The sequence below is a fragment of the Hemiscyllium ocellatum genome, chromosome 43, assembly GCF_020745735.1.
Source record: "Hemiscyllium ocellatum isolate sHemOce1 chromosome 43, sHemOce1.pat.X.cur, whole genome shotgun sequence".
Classification (NCBI taxonomy): Eukaryota; Metazoa; Chordata; class Chondrichthyes; order Orectolobiformes; family Hemiscylliidae; genus Hemiscyllium; species Hemiscyllium ocellatum.
The window spans coordinates 23,746,024-23,772,646 of record NC_083443.1 but is presented as its reverse complement, the minus strand read 5'-3'; the positions used below and the strand labels follow the sequence as shown (position 1 = coordinate 23,772,646).

Genomic DNA, 26,623 nt, shown 5'->3' with positions numbered 1-26,623 from the left:
GTGGGCGGGAACTGGTATGAGGCGGGGGCTTTGGTCGGGCGAGGCTTCGTGGGTTTTGCACATGTGGGCGGAGCTTCGTATGCGGCAAAAGTTTGAAACGGTAGGGCGGCGCCAACCCAGAAAGGGAGGGGCGGGGCGGGGTGGGTCGTTTCCAGGCAACGCGCGCTGTGACGTCCCCGGCGTCTGTCTCGTGCGACGAGCTCGAGCAAGTTTCTTCCCTCCCCGCCTCCCCCGGAGTCCGTTGGGCGCGTGGGCGGTGCGGGTTTTGCCGTTTGCTGATGCTCTGCCTGTCCGTGCGTCGAGCGCGCCTCACCGGCGGGGGGGTGGAAAAAAGGGAGGGGCGAGTTCGTTATCCTTTCCTCCGATCGTTTCTGTCACTTGGACCATCTGACGGGGGGTCGGGGTGAAGAAACGGTAAAAAAAATAATCTCCACCCCACCCACCCACCGCTGCCCGGGCCCGGAGCCTCCGCCGTCGAATTTCAGCACCTCCCGGGCGGTCAGTACACCCCTCAGCATCTGCAGGTCACTGGGGGTGGGGTGGGGGTGCTTTGCTGACTTGGTGGCTGGGCTTACCACCACTCTTTACTCGCCTCACCTGTCGCTTCAAATTCATGATTTTTTTTATTTGTTCTGCTCCCTCTTCCAGTCGGATCTCGTTTTGTAATTCCTCATTCCTGAGCAATTTCAACCCATCCAATTGGTTTCTGCTTCCTAAGCCCATCCCTGCTTGTGTTTTATTTTTGGAAATCTTGCAGTCATGTTGTAGGGGCAGGGCTCATTCCTTGTAAACTTCCCTAATGAGCATCAGATTGTTTCCTGACTTTGCTGTGAATGTTTTCAGCATTTTCTGTGAATTGTTTTTTTTGGCTAAGACAGTGTTGTTTTCTACTAAAAGGCACAGGATTGCCTGAAAAGGCTTTTATTTTCAATCCCTCAGCCCACCCACTCCTCCTTTTAGTATTTCTTATGGGTGAAAGTGAGGTCTGCAGATGCTGGAGATCAGAGCTGAAAATGTGTTGCTGGAAAAGCGCAGCAGGTCAGGCAGCATCCAAGGAGCAGGAGAATCGACGTTTCGGGCATAAGCCCTTCCTCATTCCTGATGAAGGGCTTGTGCCCGAAACGTTGAATTTCCTGTTCCTTGGATGCTGCTGCGCTTTTCCAGCAACACATTTTCAGCTATTTCTTATGGGCACCCACTTTCTCTCAATTCCCCCACCCCAAGATCCATCCTTCCAATTTGTCGTCTGAAAGGTCTGGATTAATGGTGTTGGAAAAGCACAGCAGTTCAGGCAGCATCCGAGGAGCAGTAAAATCGGCCTGTATTCCTGATGAAGGGCTTTTTGCCCGAAACGTTGATTTTACTGCTCTGATGCTGCCTGAACTGCTGTGCTTTTCCAGCACCACTAATCCAGAATCTAGTTTCCAGCATCTGCAGTCATTGTTCTTACCCGTCTGAAAGATCTGTAAGAGCAGGATATGTATTACAAGCCCTCACCCTCAGGGTATTTTTATTTTGGGTGGGGAGAAGTCAGGTTGGTTGGATGGTTTCCTTCTGAGGTCACCTTTGAAAGATGATAAGCAGCTGCTAAAGATCAACAAGCCACTGACTGTTTATAAATAAAGGTCAATTGAACTTGGTAAAAGTTCAGTTGATCTCAGTATTACCGTGTCCACATCATTACATGATTGGCATGGTCAGGCAGATGAGTATTTGCAAGGAGAAAGTGAGGACTGCAGATGCTGGAGATCAAAGTGAAAAAGTGTGGTGCTGGAAAAGCACAGCTGGTCAGGCAGCATTTGAGGAGCGGGAGAATCAATGATTTGATCATAAGGTCTTCATCAGGAATGTGAGGGTGCCTGAGGAGGCCAAGAGATATATGGGATGGGGATGGGGTTGGGGTTGGGGTTGGGGCTGGGGGGAAGGTAGCTAGGAATGCGATAGGTGGATGAAAGTGGGGGGTGATGATGGGTGGACTAGAAAGTTGGGAAGGAAGATGGACAGGAAGGACAGTTGAAGAGGGTGGTGCTGAGTTGGAGGGTTGGATCTGGGATAAGGTGAGGTGAGGGGAGATGAGGAAACTGATGAAATCGACATTGATGCCATGTTGGAGGGTCCCAAGGCGGAAGGTGAAGTGTTCTTCCTCCAGTCATTGGGTGGCTAGGATTAGGTGGTGGTGGAGGCCTGAGAGCTGCATGTCTTTGGTGAAGACAGAGTTGAAGTGTGTTAACAAAGTTTTAAAAAATAGTGGGCAAGGGGCTGTTTTTGAGGGAGTCCTTTGCCTTTTGGAGAACCTCCTCAGATGGTTGCATCCATTTTCCTGCCAACTGTCTGTATTTCAAAACCCACTCACGTCACATTCCTGTTCGCCACCCTCCCAAAGGTGGGAAAACCTACCCTATCCAATACTTTCTGACCTACCTGGCTGGGGTTCTAGCCAATTTCCTTTACAGGTCTTTCTGTAGCCCTGACAGCACCCACTACAAAGCTCTGCTACTGTCAGGAATGTTGGTATGCTAGGCAATCAAGAGGTGCCACTTGCACCAATGTAGCCCATCTGACTGCACTGTTTTATGGCTACAGGCATGCATGTTTGTTTGTTAGTTCATTGGTGACTTGTGTTCTGGGGTGAGAAGACGGAATGTCCATCTGTAATTTTCTGCCTCATGTGCATTGATAGCACTCACTTGTAACCTCCACCCTACCACTGTCTTCAATTTGCTTAATTGCTTTCTAGAATATTTTTTATTCAGAGCTATTTTTAATCAGAATATTTTTAATCAGAGCTATTATTACACACCTCTGGAGCATGTGGGACTTGAACCCAGGCCTCCTGGCTCAGAAGTAGGAATACTACCATTAAGCCACAAGATCCCTCCATCTGGCATCCAATATTGGATGAGTATAGATTTACTCCAAGCAGTGAAAGATTGGGAAGACCAGAGTCAGTGCCTTTGTTCCTGTCTCAAATTTCATTCCCAAGCCATCATCATCTGAACCAGACTGTTGCAGCCTTTGTGTCATAATGACTCTATGACCAACTTTGAACCATATTTATGCCATCAGTCAGATGCCTGTTTCTAGTTGCCTAGTTACATGTAATGTCATGTAACTTCATGTTGCTTGAGGTCATCTACTGCTGAAATGCTCATTCATTTGATAATTAACACTAGACTTGACCAGTCCAATGCATTCCTGGTTTATCTCCCATATTCAATTCTGTATAATCTTGAAGTTACAAAGATACTGCTAAGACACTTAGCATGATGGCTCGGTGGTTAGTATTGCTGCCTCACAGCGCCCAGGACTTGGGTTTGACTCCAATCTCAGGTGACTGTCTGTGTGGAGTTTGCATATTCTCCCTATGTCTGCATGGGTTTCTTCCCATAATCCAAAAGTGTGCAGGTGAGGTGAATTGGTCGTGCTAAATTGCCCATAGTGTTCAAGGATGTGGAGGTTAGGTGCATAAATCAGGGGTATATATGAGATAATAGGAAATGGGTCTCTGTGGGTTACTCTTCGGATGGCCGGAGTGGACTTGTTGGGCTGAAGGGCCTGTTTCCACACTGTAGGGATTCTATGCTGCCTGTACCCTAACTTGAATTGCATCCAATTCCCTGTGTCCTCTGCATCAGTTTAAAAATCCTTAGCCTTGTTCACATCTATCAGTGGTCTTACTGCTATATAACGTTCCCATTCTGGCTCTTTAAACATTCTGATTTTAATAGCTCCGCCATAGGTGTGCCTCAGTTGTGAAGACCCTAAATTGTTATTTTGCCCTACCTTTTATCTTAGCCTGCTGGAAACACTTTCCTCATTCCTGAAGAAGGGCTTATGCCCGAAACGTCGAATTTCCTGTTCCTTGGATGCTGCCTGTCCTGCTGCGCTTTTCCAGCAACACATTTTCAGCTCTGATCTCCAGCATCTGCAGACCTCACTTTCTCCTCCCTAAATTGTTATTGTTGTACTTGCATTTATGTATGTATTTCATAACATCATTACTGTATCTCATTCGCTGTGGGACTCGTTTATGAACTGTTGTTACAAAATTAACTTCTGCAGCTCATATTTCCAAAATATCCAATGAACTATTTCGTATTTAATAATGAAACAATAATATTTAGTAATATATCAGTTTGTTGTTATAAAGTGTTGGGTTTAAATTATCCATCATAAAAATATAAGTTTGTATCATCTAATAGTGAAGCACAAAATAGACCCCATGCATTTTATTTTTGTCTCCCAGTTTTAATGACTTGTTTCGATTGTCTCTGTTAGACTGAAAACTGGGGAATAGCATATTTCTGATATTAATCAACTGATTGCTGAACACAGACTGATGATTGACCTTCAAAACGTCAAAGGACCTGTCTTATTTTTAAGCTTCATATAGTACATCTGACTGCATATTGTAACTTGCATAAGGCAACATTTTATTTCTCAAGTGAATAAACACACGTGTAGACTAAATTTGTTGAATATGTGATTGTGAACTACATAATCCAGAAATATGGTGGAGTATGAGTCCAGTGTTATTGGATATAAGGTTTTTTCTGTTCATCTGGAAATTTGAATCATGGTTGTGCTCCTTCAGATTATGCATTGAGTTTTGTGTTATCTTTGCTTTGAAATAAAAACATTTATGTAACACCTTTTATGATTCTAGGATATACCAAGGAGGTTTACAGTAAATAAAATACTTTTGAAATGTCCTCTTAATTTGGTAAATACAATAAACAGATTATGCACATCAAATTCCCAACAACGTGATAATGATCAGTTAATTTGCTTTTGTGATGTTGGTTGAGGTAAATATTGGCCATGCTGCCAGTGATTATTCCTCAGCTGTTTTTCAAAATAATGCCATGGGATCTTTTACATCTACTTGAGTGGTAGGCAGACCCCCAGTTTAACATCTCATCACTAATGCAGCTGTCCTTTAATCCTGCATTACTTTGAGAATCTGTGTTCTTATGGTCATATAAGCATACAAAGTAGGAACAGGTGTATGCCATTTGATCCTTCAAACTTCCTCCACCATTCAATAAGATCATAGCTGATCTAATTGGATTCCAAATTCACATCTATCTCTAAAAGGCTTTGATTTCCTTGCCAACAATCTATCTATTGTTACCTTAGAATTATTCAATTAACAGCTTCCATATCCTTCTGAGACAGACAATTCCAAACTCTGTCAATCCTGAAATGAAAAAAAAACTCATCTTTCCTATAAGGGCAACCTCTAATTTTAAAACAGTGTTCCCAAGTTCTGGGTTCCCCACAATAGTAATCATTTTTTCTCCATATACCTTGTCAAGACCATTCAGAATCTTACAGACTTAAATCAAATCATCCTTTGCTCTTCTAAACTCCAGCGAAAACAGTCCCAATCTTTCCTCTTAAGGCAAGCAGCTAATTCCAGGTATCAGCCTTAACAAAAAACTCCCTTGAACCACCTCCAATGCATTTACATCCTTTCTTAAATAAGGAGACCAAACTTAGATGCAATTTTTCAGATGTGGACTCACAAATGCCATGTACAATTGAAGCATAACATCCTTTTATGTTTAATTTTTTGTTTGAAATGCAAGATAACATTTCCATTTTGTAACCCGTGCACTGGAATTGATAGATATCTGCACCTCAGAATTCAGCAGTTGTTAAATGCTTAAATAACATTCTGCTTTTTTATTCTTTAAGTGGCGTGGTGGCTCAGTGGTTAACACTGCTGCTTCACAGCACTGGAGACTTCTAGAGTCATAGACTCTAGATGTACAGCAGGGAAACAGACCCTTCGGACCTTGCTGACCAGAAATCCCAACACAATCTAGACTTGTTTGATTCCACCCTAGGGTGACTATCTGTTGGATTTTGCACATTCTTCCTGTGTCTGCGTGGGTTTTGTTTCACAGTCCAAAGATGTGCAGATTAGGTGGATAGGCCATGCTAAATTGCCAATAGGTGGATTAGTCATGGGAAATGTAAGGTTAGGGGGATGGAACTGGATGGGATGTTCTTGGAAGGTCGGTGTGTACTCGATTGGATGAATAGCCTGCTTCCACACTGTAGGGATTTAATGATTCCATCAAAGTGAATAATTTCGCATTTTCTGACATTATACGCCACCTGCTAGATTTTTGTTCATTTATTTAATCTAACAATCTGCAACTTTGTTGTGCCATTCTCACAACATACTTTCCCTGTCTATGTTTGTGTTATGTGGATTTATAGCCGCCATACCTTCATTATTCATGTAAATTGTAAAACTCTGATGGGTCAACACGTATTCCCATGGAACTCAAATTATTTGAGTCCACACTGCCAACTTGGAAAATACCTTTTTATACATACTCTCTTTTCTGTCAGCCAGTCAATCTTCTATCTATGTTTGTATGTTATTCCCCTGTTCCTCCTTTGCACAATAAACTTTTACGTGGAATCTTGTCAAATGTCTTCTGGAAATCCAATTATATTATATCTACCGGCTTACCTTTATCCACATTGCATGCTACTTTTTCAAAGAATTTCAATGAATTGTCAAACACGATATCCTTTTCACAAAACAATGCTGACTCTTCTTGATTATCTTGAGATTTTCCCAGTGACCAGGCCTCCTTAATAATTGATTCTAATACTTTCCCTACAATAGTCATCAAGCTAACTGGCAAGCAGTTTAATTATAGCAGAGTTCTGCAGTTGATGGAGACCTGAAATTAAAAGTGCTGAAGAAACTCCGTAGATCTGCCAGCATCTGTGGAGAGAGAAACATAGAATAACCCCAAAGTTATTCTTTTGAGTTCCATATGAGTGGCAACTGAAGGATGCTGGAAAAGCTAACTTTTTTTTCTGTTGACGGAACATCGCAGATCCCTATGTGCACAGGTCTTTTCACTTGCTCCAGATCTTCACACAGTTTATTGATCAGGCCATTGGCCAAGACTTGGCTGTATGTTCCATCCTTACATTGAAGTTTAATGCTGTTGCAAAAGGAGGAACAAGTGGAGAAGGTAGTAAATATGCACAGAGCCAAAGGTAGAGAATGTGGCTAATGGTAGTAGAGGAGAGATATAATTGAATGTAGTGTCAATGGCAGGTGTGAACAGCAGAAAACAGGTCAGCTCTGCTGAGACCAAACATGCATATAGATCACTGAAGTGATGGAGAGATGATGGGGTAATAAAAGTGAAGGACAGAGTTCATGGTCTGAAGGCATTGAAATTAATGTTGAGTTCTGAAGGCCAAAGCAGAAAAAAAGGCTCTGTTTTTCTCTAGCTAAAACACTACAGTAGACCTAGGGCTGAAATGTTTGCATGAGTACGAGATGGTTTATTGAAATGGCAAGTGACTGGAAAGTCAGGCTCATTCTTGCAAACAGAGCTGAGATATTCCACGAAATGGTCAGCCAGTCCCCATTCTCCTTCATCTGACTGAACTTGTCCTCAATTTGAACAAGTTCTTCTTTAGCTTCTCTCACTTGCTCCAAATACAATGTGTGACTATCAGTACACTCATGAATCCCAGTTATGCCTACCTGGTGGTTGGGTACATGGAACATCTGTTGTTCCAGTCTCAAAGTCCCATCTCACAACTATATTTCTCATACATTGATTATGTCATTAAAGCTATTTCTTCTTGTCCAGAGGAAAAAGATAATTAATTTTGCTTTCAATTTCTATCTCTCAGTTTTACCTGGTTCATCTCTGACACTTCCCATTCATTCCTTGGCATCTACATTTTCATTTTTGGGATTAGGCCGCCTAACCATTAGAAACCCACAAACTTTCACAGTAACCTTGTCTGTACTTCCTCATACCCTAATTTTTGTAAGGACTACATTCCATTTTGCCAGGTTCTGTTGCATTGGTTGATGCCACCTTCCACAAGGGTGCTTTTGACATGTCTTTCTTTTACCTCAACCATCCCTCCCCTACCCCAGTATAGTTGACAGAGCCCAGAGCCATGTTGATTCTAATTTCTGCACTTCTGCTATCACTCCTTCCCTTCACTCCCAGAAACTGAAGAGTTCCCTTATCTTCACTTTCCACTTCACTAGCCTCTGTATTCAAAGGATCATCACTGCTATTTCTGCCACTTTCAACAGGATACCACCGCCAAATACATATTTCCCTCTACCCCCTTGTTAGCATTCTGCAGAGACTGTTTCTTCCACCAAACCCTGCTCCACTCTTTTGTCACTCCCTGCCAAAAACTCTTCTCCATACCTCAAATTCCTTACAATGGCAGCTTCCTAATAATCACAGAAGATATAACATTTGACCCTTTATAATCTTTGTCCTCACCGTCAAAGGTTCAAAATACACCATCAAGGAGAAGCAATGATCATTTTTATACTTTCTTCAATCTACTTGAAAAGTATGACACTGGAAGAAGCACAGCAGGTCATGCAGCTTTTGAGCAGGAGAGTTGACATTTCAGACATAAACCTGATGAAGGGCTTATGCCCTAAACATCGACTGTCCTGCTCCTCAGATGCTACCTGACCTGCTGTGCTATTTCTAGTGCTGCACTTTTTGATTCTGACTTTCCAGCACCTCCAGTCCTCACTTTCTCCTTGCCTCAATATAGACTACAGTATTTGCTTCTCACAATATTGATTCTTCTACATCATCGAGACCAAACACTGATAGGCTAACTGCTTTGCAGAACACCTGCACCCTGTCTGCAAGAATGATCTTCTAGTCACTTCCCATTTCAATAAAATATCATGCTGCCATGGTAACATTTCTGTTCAGGGCCTGGTGCAGTGTTACAGTGAAGCCCAATGTAAGCTACAGAAACAGTATTTCATTTTCTGCTTTGGAACTTTTCAGCCGTCAGGTATTAACATTGAATTCAATAACTTCAGACCATTGACTCTGTCCTCTATTTTGATTTCCATCCCCTCCCATTCATCCCAATGTTTTGATTGTGTGGGTTTGGTCTCAGCAGAGCTGACTTATTTATTGCTAATAATGTATCATTAACACCTAGCTTCCTTCAATGTCTTTCCTCTATGACTTGTGGCATCTCTTGGGCCTTTTGCTCTGGGCACCTTTACCATCTGTTCCACTTGCTCCACCTCCTTTTTCTTAATAGCCTAAAAACTAAAACATTTTCCACCACTCTTCAGTTCAAAAGAAGAGTCACTCCATATAGTTTCCTCTTTTTTTGACTGTTTCTTTTTTTGAATAATGGGGTTATGTTTGTTCTTCTAGTCTACTGAAATCTTTCCAGAATCCAACATGGGCCCCTATCCCACTGATTCAGAGGTGAGAGTTTACAAAGCTGTTGCCACTAACAGTGGCTCAACTATGCCCAAGGTCTAACTTAAAATAGTGAATTTATTGTAGCTGGAGAAAAAGAGATTAAAATGGATTGTAATAATTCTGACTTGCTTGTGACAGACCTCATCTCTCATTCATGAGCTCTAAGTCTAATCTTTCAGTTGGTATTAAGGTCACTGTCAAAGTCATGTTTAGCACTTCCACTACCAATATTTGGAGTGAAGCAAGCTAAACAATGCACAGGAACTGGTGAAAACTATAGTTTGTTAATTCATAATTACTTAATTCTGTTTTTGTAGGGTTGTATGTAGCACAGAAAACAGCCATGAATCACCTAAGAACATTGACTGCAAAATTTAAACCACAGACTGTCAAGAGATTAACTTGGCACTATGTAGTCATGAGGTCGGTATTTCAGACGAGGCTTTACAGTGTATCTGGAACTCCAGAACCTTTCCTCAATGGAAATCATTCAAATTATCTTGAGGAAATGTATTGTGCCTGGCGTGCAAATCCAAAAAGTGTTCATGAGGTAAGAATTATTATTTAGTTCTCAAGTAAAAGCTTTTAATTTGAATGTATATTTCATTGCAAGATTAGTTTATCCAGGAAAAAGGCTGCTCCTTGTAAGTGAACACAAATCCTTCATTAAGTTATATGTAGTTGTATTTAAATGTTATTAATATTCAGCAATCAAGTGCAAAGAAACACCTTGTAGAATCCCTTAGTGACAATAAAGATGTTGTGTGAACATTCTAACCTGGAGGGAATGTTGGTTGCTGATTTAACTTTTATGATGCTGCATGTTGTCACCAGTAACGTTAATAAATAACTTTAAAAATAGTATTTTGGATACTATATTTTAAATAGTCTTTAAAAATAGTATTTAAATACTTTAAAAATAGTCTTTTAAAAATAGTAATCTGTTTGGATTAATTTAAGCAGTGCAGCTTAGTGAAATGTATAATACAGTAAGTAGTGAATACAGAATGGCATTGTGTGACCTCTAGTATTTTATTCATCCTAACAATTCAAATACTGTCGTGCTCTTAAAACTGCACTCATCCAAAACCCTGTTGTCCATATCCTATTCCACATCAAGTCCTCCTCATTTATCAGGCAGCCCTCCTGAAGAAGGGCTTATGCCCGAAATGTTGAATCTCCTGTTCCTTGGATGCTGCCTGACCTGCTGCGCTTTTCCAGCAAAACATTTTTCAGCTCTGATCTCCAGCATCTGCAGTCCTCACTTTCTCCTCCTCATTTATCACTCCTGTATTAGCTAGCCTACATTGGCTGTTGTTCACTTAATGCCTCCAATTTGAAATTTATAACTTTGCATGTAAATCTCTTCATGCTCACTTTTAGTAAATCCTTCCTTGTGTTCCCTGCTTTTGTTCCATTGTGGACTCTACACTCTGGAATTCTTTTTGTATATATTGTTACTTCCATAAGAGGACGAGTGCCTGAAGAATAATTTTAAAACTCTTTGGCTGAGCTTTCAGACACCACCCTCCATCACTCCACCTTCCCTAACCCTCAATTGCCTTTTAATATCTCTCATTCCTGGTATCACTTTTTGTCTGATCATACTTAAATACTTTGGAATGTTTGTCTGCATTAAAGCAGCTGTATAAATTTTGCAGTGACCATAATCCAGGTGAGTGATCGGCTTTGTTTTGATTGATTTTGATTTATTGTCATGTGTACCTAAGTAGAGTGAAAATCTTTATTTGTGAGTAGTACAGGAAGATTGTAATAAACAAGGACTTACAGATCATTGAGTGAAAGAAAAGCTTGGACAGAGTAAGGCATATAGGTTACACAGCCCAGGATGTGCACTAGACAAGATCAATATTAACAAAGTCAGCATTATTTGAAGTTATAGAGTCCATTCATTAGTCTAATAATGGCAGGGAAGAAGCTATTCTTGAACCTGCTGGTACAAATGGAGTCCAACAGCACAAGGCACACACAAGTCTTTCTGCCTTTGGCACAGAGGCCGCCCAACCTGTAGTACAAAATTTTACTTTTACATTAGCTGCAGTAATTTGCTTTTCGTTTTATTGTTTTACTGCTGTCGTTTATTTACTTTTGTCATTTGTATTTTTGATGAGAAAAAACAGTGTGTTTTTAATGTTTTAAAAATTACCACTGTGGATTACTTTATTATATTTGTTGACATAATCCACTTTCACACTTTGAACAATGTTTGAATGCAGAACATAGCTTAGTAAGCTGATAAGTGTGCATGCTGAGAACAAACAGTACACAGATTAGATTCATTCTTTAAACAGAGAGCTCAGTGTTAGAGTAATTTATAATAGCTCATATAACTTTTTCGTAATACAAACTTTGATATTTTTAACAATATATGATACTAAGACATTCTTATGGATGTTGTGCGTTTCAGGGGGAGGGGTCAAGACAGATAATACATGTTACAAATGTATGGTTAAATAGTTTACCTTGGAAAATTAAGAGTTATCTCCTCCAGACTTGGAAAAATAGCTACAATTTGTATTTCTACATCAAACTATCCATAACTTTTGGTTTGTGAAATCCAAATTTAAAAACGTGTGTAGGTTAAGTGAATTGGCCGTGCAAAATTGTCCATAGTGTTCAGGGATGTGTAGGCTAGGTGCGTTAGTCAAGGATAAATTTAGTGTAGGGGAATCGGTCTGGGTGGGTTATTTTTCAGAGGGTCGGTGTGGACTTGTTGCGCTGAAGGGCCTGTTTCCACACTGTAGGGATTCTAATAAAATTCTAATTCTAATAAATAACACCACTAGGGCTGTTATCCTGTCACCACATCACCCTTTAATTACATATGCATAGTACATAACTGGAAAGTTAAAAACCTGAACAGACTGTTCCAATTGTGGCACCACCGTTGGTGTATCTGTCAGTGGGAGGCGACTCAAGGCATCCGCATTTGTCATTTGGCCTCCTGGACAGTGTTCCAACTTGTAATTAAAAGCACTCAGAATAAGACCACGCAGCTGAATTTGACCTGAAGCAATGGGCAGCACAGCCCCTGTCCTCTTTAAGTAGTCCTAATAGAGTTTGTGGTCTGTTACTGTTACAAATTTATCTCTGTAAAAGGATTGGTAGAACATTGTCAAACCAGAAATGACCGCCAACGGTTCAGGAAGCATTAACTATTGGATTTTCCTCCCACTGGGTTACCAGTGAGCCAACACTACCCTGATACTGTATAGGTACAAAGTTAAAAATCAAACAGCTCCAGGTTACAATCTAACAGGTTTATTTGGAAGCACTAGCTTTCATAGCACCATTCATTCTTCAGGTAGTTGTGGAATAGGACCATAAGACACAGAATTTATAACAAAAAATTACAGTGTCATGCAAGTAAAATGAAATATTTAACAAACCTCAATTGTGGTTAAGTGTTTCATCTTTTAGAATGGGTTACAGGTTTCAGTTCATTAATAGGTAAATCCCAGAAATTCTTTTAAGTCACATTCTCAAGATAAGTTAAGGTTTTATAAAAAAATGGTGACATCTCAGCTCAGTCTGGGAAAAGAAGTGGGATGTGGAGCATAATATTCCTTCACTAAATTTGTCAACTCCTGGAAGGTTTTAATACCTGGTGTCTCCGGGAAAGTTAGACTCCTAATAACTGAAAAAGCTGCAGGTCCACATGCTATAAGGAGAACTATTTGTTGCCCCAGTGTCATTTGCCTGGAAAAAATAATGCATTCTTTCTATGTACTGGACCCAGTCTTTGATGACAGGATTGAATGAGTCATGCTTGCCAAATAGTGGCGTGATGCCAGAAATTCTTACCCCAACTCAAAGAAGACTATTCTCAGTGAATCTCTTCACGGGTGTTTTTCTCTTGTTATGAAGATATGGGTGTACTATATCTTTAGGAGAGTTAAAAGCTAGCAGAACCACCTGCCAGCACCAAGTATTTTGAATAAGATACAAAATAGTATCTTATTCAAGATAAGTGGTCCAGCAGCTAGGGTAGCTGGTTGCTTGGAGACAAAAACAAATTTGAATTAGGCCAACCAGTTTAAATTATACCCTCCAAAAAAACCAAACTCCAATCAAGATTGAATTTAGTATATTGATAATATTAAAAGGCAATGACACAATCCGATGCTTTAGGAGTATAAGACCGGGAAAAATTGAACAGCTGGGGGAGAACTGCCTAAAGACGAACAGATGTAGGCTGCTAGTAAGAATTCTCTGAGAGGTACTTCTAGAGAAGGAGTTTGCACAGACCAAAAACATCGACACTGACCTGGTGAGCAAATCTACAGAGGCTTTGGAATTTGGGTTTTTGGTAAATCTTACTCGGGGCTTTTATTGGACATATATCATTGAAGGGAAAGTAAACGCTAGGTTAGAGGAAGGATTTGTAAATAGTTGTTAGTTAATTATTCTCTGTTATACTTTGAGAAATAGAGTTATTAATTTTTACTTTAAATAATTCTTGGCCTCTCACACTTTCACAGATTACTGCATGGGATAAATATTTTCTGTGTTGCTGGTTTAAACTAAGCAGGAGAATTTACCCCGTGTCATAACACTCTCGTTGCCAGTGAAATAACTCTATGAAGGCCATTATCCTATCATCAAGTCATCCTGTAACTACACATGCACATTACATGACTCTGTCCCAGCTAGCTTAGAGCTGGCTCCTAGAGTAAGCGAAACCTCTGACACTGCTATTTTTATCTGTCAGTCAGGACTCTCTGATTGGACCAGGTTAATAGCCCAATCAGGGAACTCATACTCTATAAGATCCACCTGGCTGACATCATTCCAATCACTAGAATTTGCTTTTCAACTCAGATTTAGAGGAATTATTGCATACCATTTATTGCACTGAAACAGGTCTTTGCAGCCAACCAGTTACTGCATGCATTTCTCATCCACTTGGAGCTCCACTCATTCTTTCTCATTTAATCCTATCAATATTTTCTTCTATTCCTTTTTCCTTCTTCTATTCCCCTATCTAGCCTCCTTTGTGGTGCACGAATAGAGTTTTTACTGTTGGACCAAGAGACCTGGGTTTACCCCGCCCCGCGGCCCCCCCCCCCCCCCCCCCCCCCCCCCATCCCCACCAGCTCCAGAGATGTGTAATAGCATTTTTAAAAGGTTGAGTAGAAAAATAGGCTAAATAAATAAAAAACTACCCTCCCTGTGAAGGCACCTATAGTATTCACTTCAACCATTCTATGGGGAGTTTCATATTTTCTCATGGTATAAAAGTTTGTTCTAAATTCTTTATTTGATATTGTACATTAATGTTGTTTTTTTCCCATTAGTGGAAGCTCTTTTCATTCCTACTGTACATAAACACTTCCATAATTTTAAAGCGTTCTATTGAGTTACTCATCAGCCCTCTCTTTTCAAGAGAAAAGAAACTCATAATGTTCATTTGTGCCATTAGGTAGTCCTGGTGTCATTTTTGTGAACTTCTTTTGTACCCTTCCCATGCTTAATCTGTCATTTCTAATATTTTATGTGAATTTTCATTCTTTAAGGTGGTGAGGATAATGGTGAGTGTGGTAATTTAATTTGGGCGAGAATCCAAATTCAGACTCTTGCTGTCAAGATAAATCTTACAATTAAGTTCTCCCTCCTTAGATGGCGAGATAATTCTCTCAAGTGACGAGAAGCCTATGGCCATGTGTTACATATCATTAATTATACAATTCACCAGAGCTAACTTCCCTTTCTCAATTAACTTCTGCCCAATTGAGATACTCAATACTTCAGAAATTTGACTGAATAAGCCAAGCATCAACTGACAACTTTGCTGTTGGCCACTAGTGTGAGTGCGTAAAAAGTTTTGGCTCCTTCTACTGAAGCTTTCTCAATGGTGCTTGTCTTCAATTTCTCTTTGACTTCTACAACTTCTGCAGGTGCATTTGGGATTAAGGTAAGATATGTCCCAGGCCCATTATCTCACCTAACTAGAGAATGTCAAAGTATTACGTTCAACTTTGTTTGTGGCATTTTAGCACATAAAGTCAAGCAACAACTTTAATATTAAAAGGGCATTTTAGTCAGCATGCAAAGCAGGTTGCTTGTGGCTGAGAGGTTGATTTTAGCATAGAACATAAGGCAGGTTTGTGTGACTGTTGGAAACAGTGAAACATCAATGTGGAAGTGCATTGCATGGCACAGTGCTGTTTCAAGAGCAGAGGTGATGCATGTGCCAGCAGTTTATGCAGCAAAGACACAAAATATGCATGAAGAGCATGGTGATGTGTGAAAGTGGAAAAGGGCAGTATGCTTAGTGGGATGTTGGTTTACTCCAGTCAGCCAGGGCTTACCACCATAGTCCAGGGGCTGCGCCAATTCCAGTCATTGAGGGTGGGGGTAATTAGCCGTCCAGTGTCTGGACCATGATCAGTACTGGAGGTCGAGCAAAATCCGTATAAGCCATTTCTGGCCAGTCAGTTGGGGTCATCTTACAAAATCTGTCTGAAGATTGTCCTGGTTGTATTGTATATCTGAAGGGATGGTTACAGTCAAAGGGAGCAATTGAAGTTAAGCTGAAATTTAGAAGGGTAGGAGAGGGGTCTAGAGAGACTTAAAATAGGGGTGGGAGTGGAGTCAGGCCATGATCTACTGAGTGCAAATAGAACTTGCAGAAGCCAGCCAGCAGTTCCTCTTGGAATCATACATTTGTGCAAGAAACACCACAGAAAACAACACAGACAACTCCAGGAAGAGCAACAGCTGCCTCCAGCAGAAAAGTAGCAGGACAAGGACCACCACATTGGGCAAGAATCCAAATTCAGACTCTTGCTGTCAACATTGAAGGGAACAGGACAGAGACAGTAGAATAGAAACTGAAGACCTTGAAACCTATGGGAAATTTCTTGCTGCAGCTAAGTTCAGTTTGCATAATTTTAATTACATTTGTATAACTGCTGTGACAAACAGTGCCATTTAATCAGTTACATTGGTGACACAATTTTAACCTGTTGATTGCCTTTATCTGAGTATGATACCTTTCTGAAATTAAAAAAAAATTCAGAAAGTTAAGTTACCCCCACCTTCACCTTGCTTCTTTTTGCCCCTTTCTTGCAAAAATGTATTGTTTGAATAAGATGTCTTAAGCTTTGCCCAAACCTATTTTGACAAAATTTGAACAATGCTGAAAAATGTGTTGCTGGAAAAGCGCAGCAGGTCAGGCAGCATCAAAGGAGCAGGAGAATTGACGTTTCGGGCATAAGCACTGGAATTCCTGAAGAAGGGCTTATACCCGAAACGTCGATTCTCCTGTTCCTTTGATGCTGCCTGACCTGCTGCACTTTTACAGCAACACATTTTTCAGCTCTGATCTCCAGCATCTGCAGTCCTCACTTTCTCCTAAAATTTGAACAATGACAATCAACATTATGCAAGTACAGAACTGCGGTTTAGCTGATAAAAAGACGTTTTATTAAAGCCTTTCATCATGCCATCAGCAGGACATTTTGCAAGAATGCCAATTTAGGGGGAAATAATCAAAATTTATACCTTGAGAAGAGAATAATGATTGGTAGAACAGTTAATGATGACTGATGTCAGAAGTGATTTATTTGTTTTATCTTTTTTAGAGCTAACTTAGATCAGTAGTATTTCCTTGATAACTTCTGTCTGCTGAGTTCAAACTATCAATTTCACAACTGCTTAAAGTTTTGAATTGTAAGAGTTACATAAGTCCCATAGAAGAAGAAGCCGCCCAAGAAAAAAAAACAGCGGAGTTAGACATCATAGAAGAAAAAAAAAGTAAGCAGGAGTATCAGAGATTCTGCTCACTGAAAAAAAAATAAACAGGAGTGTCAGAGAGTATAAAAAATGAACAGGAGTTACTTTAGTATCAAAAAAAGCCAGAGTGATTTTACCATAGGGAAATCATTTTTAACCAGTTTATTGGAGTTCTTTGAAGGAGTAACATATGTAGTGGATTCTCAAAAGTCATTTGATAAGGTGCTACATCAAAGATTATTGTGGAAAATAAGAGCTAATGACATAGGGACCACATATTAGCATGGATTGAAGATTGCCTCGTTGTTCGAAAACAAAGTATGCATAAATCCTGTCTGATTGGCTGGAGTGATGAGTGGACTCCTGTGTTGGGTTTAAGTTTTTTCCAGTTTACTTCAATGACTTTGATGAGAGGAGTGAGCATTGTGGTTAAATTTGCAGTGACAGTAAGATAGGTTAGGAAAATGTCTTATGAAGAAGATATAAAATGTTGCAGATGGATATAGAGAGCTGAGACAAAAATCTACCAGATGATGTATAATGTAGGATTTACGAGGTGCTGAAATGTTCTGGTGCATGAGCCATAAAAGAGTTTAATGTGTTGAGGCACTATACCTTGTTGAATTCTGGCCTTTGCCTCTTGAGAACTTCAGAAGAGAAACTCAATACAGTACCATCATTCTACAGCTTTACACATTGCACTATAATTTTAACTGTACATGCAGTATAATTTATCCTGACATTATTTTATTTCCATTCATGGTTTCTCACTATCACTCCTTGAAGGCATTGGGTGGAAAAAAAACCTGGGTTACTCTCCCAGAGAGTTGTAATGGAAGAGCTCTGGAATTGCACCCCTTCATAGCATTGACTGCAGATGAGGTGTAATATTTTCCCAGTGTTTAAGAGCCCAGTTACAATTTGTGTTAATTATACCAGGTGATATCAGGAAATGTAATCTATCTTAATACGTAATTCATGAATTTCATGACAGTTCATTTAACTTTAGCATTGATCAAGGGTTTATCAAACTCCAATCGATAAATTACTTGGTATGTAATCAGCTTTTAGGTTTATACAACAACTACTCTTCTTTACCTTGCAGTCCTGGGATAAGTTTTTCCAAGCTTCCAATGCACCTTCAGACTTGCTGAACAGGCCTTCGGGAAGCCTGCCAGTTGCGGCTCAGACGCAAAACAGAACTCAAACATCTGCTCAAGCGGCAAAGCTGATTGAAGATCATCTAGCTGTACAGACGTTAATTAGAGCATATCAGGTAAGCTTTCTCTATATGTTGAATGCCTTTGCTAGCTAGTTAAATTCCTCAGAAATTGACAAGACTAAAGAAACATGGCAAACAGGAACAAATTTGATGTACTGGGTAGTTATCCATGTATTCTTGATATTAAATAAACTTATCAACATGCAACAATTACATGCAATCAATATGACCTTATTTTTGCTGGCATTACAATATAAATAAGATGTTTTTGGGCAACAGTCACGAGAAAGTGCAACTTCCTAAACAAAATAATGAAACAAAAAAGTGTTTGACATGAATATTTTTGTAACAAACTGAATTATATGCCTGTTATGCTAACTTGGAACCAACTCATTCCAACCTATGGACTGCGCCCACCAGTCTTTGCCCTCCTCTCTTTCCATGCCAACTCACCTACTATCTATCCATCATGGGCAAACCTTTCCTTCTTACCTACATCAAGATAATCTGATGCCTGTAAGTGCACCTGAACCTCTCCAGCCACCACCTTCCCTCCTCCATTCCCAAAAAAGTTCTATGGGGTGGGGGGGGGGGGGGGGGGGGGGGGGGGGGGGGTGCGGGCGGGCGGGCATATCTGCATTGTAGCCTCAGCTTGCCAAAGGAGTTGGCATTGGCTCTCCAACATAAATTTACTGAAACAAAACTTCTCTGACCTGATCTGTTGGGTGCAGTCTGGATTTCAGACAATGCAGATACCAACAAAAATGGGATTTAAATGGAGACAGCTCACCATTTAAGCGTCTAGCTGTCTCCATAATCAGTACATGCATGTAGGCTTGGCCATCCCCAGAGCAGCCCTTCCAAAAATTGGAGGAATGGGACTCAAATAGTAATCGTATACGATTTGTAAATATGGCCACATGTAGTGGGGTGAAAGTAGGAGTTGTTGCACAGGTGACGAGAATTGAAGTATCGTGGAGTTCTTGAGATATTTGGGAATTTCAGGGCTGTAGGAGGCTAAGAGTAGGGTTGAACATAGTCATAATGGGATTTATCAAATAAATATTACTACTTTATATAGATAATTGAGAGCTAGGTTCAATGTGGAATAGAGTATGGATAGCTGTGTCAGAGGAAGGAACTCTCATTGGAAAGCACTAGTCATGTCAAGAGATAGAAAGGACATAGATGGGATTTTCAGCAACAATTATTCCCAGATCAGATATGGTATGTTGACGGCAAAACTCTTCTTCTGTAAGTCAAAAAGGTGCATAACTTCAGATCATTGAATAACATGCTTTCCGTTTGTAAAATTTTGAATGATAGACAATTCTTGCACCTGAATCCATTATGTCTATTTGGACTATTCTCTCAACAATTTGGTTGAATAATTTTAATACCAAATCACCTATAGAGAGTCAGTGATCCAAATTTGAGTGTTAACTAAGACAGCCATGATTTTATATTACAAAAGCAAAATACTGCAGGAAGTTTTGAATAAAAGCAAAAAATGCTGGAGATATTAAGTAGGCTATATCCTTATAGAAGCAAATTGATTTAATCTTTCAGATCTGACCTTTCATCAGAACTCTCAACATTATATTGTTTGAATATATGAACAAAAATCATTAGCTCTTTCGTAAAACTAGATTCCATCCTAAAGCTTGTTGATAGACACAGAGGAGGTTGTGAAAGCATTGGATTTTAGGTTACCTAACTTCTTGGTGTAAACATGGATTCTGTGACCAAAATTTGAATATGTAGGCACAATGCTTTTCCCATCTAAATGTTGGTGCATGAAACTACTCTAAATGAATGTTGTGCATTTCTGATCTGTCAAGAGCAATGATATTAAATTCTAGTAGATGTAAAATTGGTGTAGTTAACCAGACATCTTATTCTGTGTTAAATAAATAGCTTAATTGTAAATCAGATAGTGTTTTTGAAGCATGGGGAACTTAGCAATTCATCCTCCGTTTAAAATTAAGCTGTTCTCTTCATTTATTACTTTAACAGAATTGTTTTTCATTATACATTGCTGACATGCCCCTCTTAGCTCATGTTGAAGTTAACTTTAAGTTTGAAGACTTTGCCACACAGATATTGTTAGGGCTATTCTGGGAGTGTCAAAATGAAAATGGACCCCTCCTTTTATAATCGAATGGTTCAAGAAATATTGTCGATTGTTCAGGCCTTGCTCTTTAACATTATCTCATCTTAATCCATCACTCGGATGACACTGAATTAAAATTTAAACTAATTCAACAAAATACAAAAGTGAGTGCTTGTGATGTCTGTCCTAGTTACAAACAAATCCTTGTTATTGAATTCTAATATATGGTTACTGCAATAAGGACAACAAATTGTGTATTTAGAGTGCTTTGGCCATTATCATGTGCTCTGAAAATTATAGCACTGCACTGAAGTTAGAATAAAGTTAGTAAAGCAATTCTGAGCCATCTAAATGTAGGCAACAAATTCAGCACTATTAAACATACAAATACAGCAATACGTTCTATGGTAAATTATAGTGCAAGCAATTGCTGTTTCAGGTTAGTGATCCGTGCGTTTGATCTGCTTGTCATTTTTAAGTTACTGTAGATATCAAATGTCAAAACTACAACTCATAAAGCATGCTATCAACAGCCTTGATAAGCCAGTTCAGGGAGTCTGTTGTACTTCAATTTCTTACTCAATGACTAACGTTTGAACATGTTGAACAAATTAGATAGATTGTTTCTTCTGCTATTACTCATTGTTGGATGAATCCCTAATCAGAATATTAAGACTTATTAGTACTATTATTGTGATATATGCAATTTAATGGGAATATGGATTTCAAACTCTATATATGGTGTACAGATCTCTAGTATGTAGCTCAGAAACCTATGAAGCAAAACATTTGAATACTACAGCTTCAGATGATTCAGTGTTTAAATTAGTCTAGGTTTGGATGTATTATATTGGCTCTTCTGGTAAAAGTTGCTGTCTGAAACCTCCTCATCTCCCCATTTTGTCTATCTCTTCCCTTCCTTCCCTCCCTCTCCGTTTCCTTTACAGATCCGAGGACATCATGTGGCTCAGCTGGATCCATTGGGAATTCTGGATGCAGACTTGGACTCGTGTGTTCCATTTGATCTAATCACTTCAATGGATAAACTTGGTGAGGGTTATCTGCTGACGCTTCCATTTTCTTCAGTGCTGCTGCCAATACTTGTGTAATTTTCAGCTTGTGTAAGTTCCTTCTATCAGCCTCTTTTTAGATTACAAGCCCCGGTAGCTGACTTTCAATTAGAAAGGTTTACTGCTTGAACTTTCTTTTTTGGCTTAAGTATTCAGTATCATCTCCCTGTTCTTCCTGCACATCATTTGAGTTCAAATAAATTTTACTTATTTACAGCCTTTTCTCCCATTTATGAGTTCTGTAAACAGAAAACATTTTAAATGCTGCAGACCTGATTTACTTATAATTAGACGTAACCCTCAGTTTTTTTGTTATAAAGGCAGCACTGATTAAGATTTGATCAAATTTTAAAATTGTTCATAAATTACTTTGACACTAATATGCTCTCACTAAATTATTTTACTGAAATATTTAATGATTCTGTATGTATGCTGAAAATCTGCTGAGATATGCAGTGTAATGGAATCATAGCTTCCAACTTTATGTGGTGTACAAACAGCAGTGCTCGTATCTGAGTCTACAAATGGTATATCTGTAAAAACAACTGTATGATTTACGCAAACAAAGTGCCAAGGAAGGCACACATAAACAAATATTGTGGGTATGATTTTCCAGTCCCCGGAAGTGGCGAGAATAATAATGAGTGTAATGAGTTGATAGGGAAAGAGTCCAAAAATCAGATTTTCTCTGTCATGCTGAGTTTTCACAATTATGCCCTCCACCCCGGCATATTAAATGGCCTAGATCGCTTTCTCATTATCAGATGGTGAGAAGCTAATATATACATTTAATTTCCTTAATTACTCTACTTGATGGATTTAACCTTCCCCTCATAACTTCTTCAGTCGAGTCCCACCTGCTCTGGATATTTTTCTATTTATACCACTGCATAGTCTTGTGGTGCAGTAGCAGTGTCCCTACTTCTGAGCCAGAAGGTCTTGCCCAACTGGCGGTAGGTATGTTATAGTATCTCGGATCAGGTTAAGAAAGAAAATTCCTCAAACCAATTTTGACGTCAACTGATGAGGGATTGAGTAAGAATACATTGAATGCTTATTGCTGTTTTGTGATCTCTGAAGTCAACAAGAGTCAATGGAGCAAGGCACATTCATTCAATATCTCAGCACCCGTTGATCAAGGCACACAGTCTCTAGGATTGAAAGCCATGACTTGCAGTGTCATATCCTCACATACAGAATGAAAGTTGCAAGATGAGGCTTCTTTGGTAGATTTGGGTTTGGGTCAGTTTATGATGGGGTTTCCTGGCAGCGCTTCATTCCAAGGTTATAAGGACATTGTCCAGCTTGAAAGTAATTCTGCAGTAGTATAAGCTGCTCAAAGTTGCTTTGAGACTAGTTGCAAGGGACTGTCCTCTCAACAACCACATCATTTAAAAATCAAATGGAATGCACTGCATAGAGCCTTGGTCAGTTACAATACTACCCTCTTCTGAAGATTAATGGGGAAGGATGTCCAGGTTAAAGTACCCTTTACTAGAATTGTGTACTATCACATACTGTCCTCGCAGATCCACTGCAAGTTGGCCAGGTGTCATACAATGGTGCGATAAATGTGGTGATGATCAAGACCCATTAGCCCACAAATCATGCCATTTGTATAATTTAATCATTTGTATAATTTAAATTCAGTCACCAATGTGGCCACTTGTTTCGCTTTGGCACTGCTATCTTGAATAAAAGAGATTTTCACCAGGCTTCCTCAATAAACACAGCCTCTTTATTATAACGCAAACATAAACACTGCTTAATTTCTAATGTATATTCCAGAGTTGAAATTATATCCCCTTTTATTCCCAAACAAACATATCCACACACATTGAGACAATAACAATTTTTCAGAAGTGATACTTACAGAGGACAAAAGGGAAAATCACTCTTATTGACTGATATCTGAAAACAATGGATAGAGGTGGATGAATTCTCACAGTTCAACTGTGCTTCTTGCTGACAAAATCAAATTGCTGGTTTCCGTATGCCAATGGAAGATCTGTTAAACAAAGCTTGTGTTTGATTGGAAATCCGGCTGATCATTGTTTTTGGACAGTGGTTGCAGTTCAGCTTTTCAGGGTTTGCATGGTAGTTAAAAGTGAGGCTTTAACTTTATCAGGTTCTCAACTTTCAACTAAAAGGAAGAGAGAGACAAAGTAGCCTCTTGCAGCCTTACTACTCCTCACTGCTGTTGCTGCTTCTTTTTCTTTTTTATTCCACAGACATCTAAAACAGAAGTTAAATTGATCCAGGGTTTCTATGTTGCATCAACATGGAAGCTCCTTATGTCTTCCAAAGACAGGTGTTTCAGCAATTTAAGGCAATAAAATGCTTCTGTATTGAAGTATACAAACAGTACACGTTTATTTCCCCACATAATCCATATACAAACTAACTTGTCACAGCTAACCCAGCTGTTGAACTAGGATCTGTGGAGACAGGAACTGGGTAGCAATCCCAATTTGGTAGCTCAAAGCTGCCATTAATTTACTTGCTACAGGATTGTTTCAGGAGTTACTGGATACTTCTATGCCATTTTACAGCCCTCATCTCATAAATGTATCCAAGATGTTACTGATCCTCTCTTCAGATGGGTTTACCAATTCGCCTTGTTAGGTGTCTGGGGCATCAGGATTGGTTTCCCGCATGTACAAAGTGCAGTCAATAACACGCAGATAACAATCAGCACACCATATCATTAGCCAGCAGTCTTCGAGAACATAAAATAATTCTATTCCCTTAATGTTCAAACTACTTCTGACTAAAGCAGCCAGGTAATGCAGGTCTATGTTAGATATCCAGATAGCTACCATTACAAGTACATTCTGAACCAGATACAGCTGTTAGTGTTTCTTGCTCTGTATAAGGATAGTTGCGAAGTGAGAATGAATTCCCATCAATTTCTGGTTGATAATGCCAGTAGGAAATCCTGAGACTATCCCAGAGGAAACATACAATGCTGCATATCCTTTAATCAGGTCTATTGTAGCCTTCAAAGTTGATGTTCCAGTGCCTGGAACCAGTACAACAGTGCCATTCAGTATATGCCAGACAAGATGTCCCTCTTCATAGTGATGAGTTGTGCCCTCTACAATCTCAGTCACTCAAGAAAAATTTGTTGAGGAAGAGATTCAGGAATGGAAAGAAACCTCTGAGGTGTAAATTGAGGTTGAAAATCCTAAGATCTACGAGGGGGAAGCAATGGCCTAGTGGTATTATCATTAGACTATTTATCCAGAGACCAATGTAATGTTCTGGGGACCTGGGTATAAATGGCACATATAGAATTTTGAACTTCATAAAAATCTGGAACGAAGGGTTTAATGATGGCAATGGAACTATTGTCAATTGTCAGAAAAAAAACATGTCTTAATATCCATTAGTGAAGGAAATTGCAATCCTTAATCATTCTGGCCTCCATGCGACTCTGGACCTGATAGCAATGATAGCAACTGCTTTCTGGACAATTAGGGACAGGCAATGAGTATTGGCCAATCCAGTATTGCCTTTATCCCATGAATTAATTTAAAAAGTCTGGGAGTAAATTCTCTGATGGAAATCACATTTTTTGCAATAGGATCATTTCAACACAAATATATAGGAGTATGAAGTATTGGAAAAATTAACTATCACAGCATGCTTTAGTGTTAAATTGGTCCAGGCACTTTAGTTTTTACAAAGATGTGGCTATCAGAACCATAGTTGCCAAAGATGAGTTGAAATTGGAATGGTTTCAATGCAGCAGTCAACTGAAGGAGATGATGCATGATCTTGTTCTAAAATCAATCAATTATACATAAAAAGGAAACACACAATTGCAATTCCACTGATAAATGAACTAAAATGATCAACTTGGCCTGAAATATAACCAAAGTGTATAAAACTAAACTTTTGATTATATAAAGAGTTACTTGGTAGTACTGAACTTGAGTATTGCTGAAAAAGGATCAAATTTTGATCTGGTCTCCCAGTATCCTTCATGGTTTTTTGGTCACTTTTTGATTCACATTTTCTTTTCTTGGAATCTAGCGCATAATTATTTATGTAAGTTATTGACTTGACTGTTGGTTTGCAGTTTTGAACTGAGCATACTTTACACTTTTGCTCAGACCTTTACTCAATATGTTCTCAAAAGTTATCAGTTTATTATAATAACTATTTTATTTCAAAATAATCTAGTTTGCTTATAAAAATATTCTCCTTCTGTTCTGTTTTCAATCAACTGGAAAACTTAAACTCCTTAGAAGGGCTTTCTTCAAGTTAAAAATGAAAACTGGGCTATTTCAGTAATGAACAGCTGATTGAGTTGTCATTGTAAAAGTAAATGCAAATTGTCGATCTGCTTCACTAGTGTGGCATTAACTGCATAATTCAGAAATGCTTATACATTGTTAGACTTATGTTATCAGTGGTTGATGGTGTATAAACTATTATAAAATTGATGTGATCTGTCTATTTCCCACAATTAATACAGCAAGCCGTTTTCTTCCCACCCCCACACTAAGAGTTTATCATGATGTTTACTATGTTTTATTTTTGCCAATTTTCATTGTATTTGGTTCATACTTTTTTATGGAACGTATCGTAAGCCTCATTTTTTTGTAACTTATCGTAAAGCTGATTTCATCTTGGATTCTGATTTGCTTTATTTCTAGATTGATGGTTTATTTCTAATACAGAAACAAAAGGAAAAGTAATTTGTCATACATGTTGTTTCCAAGGTAGTTTTTTTTTGTGCTTATCCATGCAATCAAATTAGGATATTATGACAATACAGCAATTAATATCCCATTTCATAAATTCTCCCAAGGGATGATGTGTTTTAAGTTTTGAGAAATTGAACTCTCTTTGTGAGTTTAATTACATGCAGTGTAAATCAGGCTGAAACAAAATGGAGTTGCACATGTCACATATGCGAGAGTTACTCTATAGATTTTAAATTGCAACTCTTGGGTCGTTGACCCTCTTTTCCGCAATGAATACCCCATTTCTCCCCTTTCAGCAGTGTCATTATGATTATTACAAAGAGAAAAAGTAAAGTGAAATTACCAGCTGCTCATCCTGTCAGATCAAATGAAAACCAAGTGATAACAGGACTTCTCTGACAGACTATTTGTAAAGGTTACCTTTTAACTAAACCGGCCTTTTCCCATGATCCTGTCAATCTTTGTTCTACAGCATTTGT

The 26,623-nt window shown here is 39.1% G+C and overlaps 1 protein-coding gene across 1 annotated transcript in view; it reads left to right on the top strand.

The window, feature by feature from the left end:
* The first annotated feature begins 219 nt into the window (after positions 1 to 219).
* Positions 220 to 26,623, top strand: part of ogdhl (oxoglutarate dehydrogenase L) — a 101,876-nt gene continuing 75,472 nt past the window's right edge. Inside the window, exons 1-4 of the mRNA XM_060854406.1 lie at positions 220 to 498; positions 9,584 to 9,816; positions 18,130 to 18,300; positions 21,307 to 21,409. Of these exons, the coding sequence (XP_060710389.1) occupies positions 9,610 to 9,816; positions 18,130 to 18,300; positions 21,307 to 21,409 (481 nt within the window). The 5' untranslated portion in view covers positions 220 to 498; positions 9,584 to 9,609. The remainder of the gene's footprint in view (positions 499 to 9,583; positions 9,817 to 18,129; positions 18,301 to 21,306; positions 21,410 to 26,623) is intronic.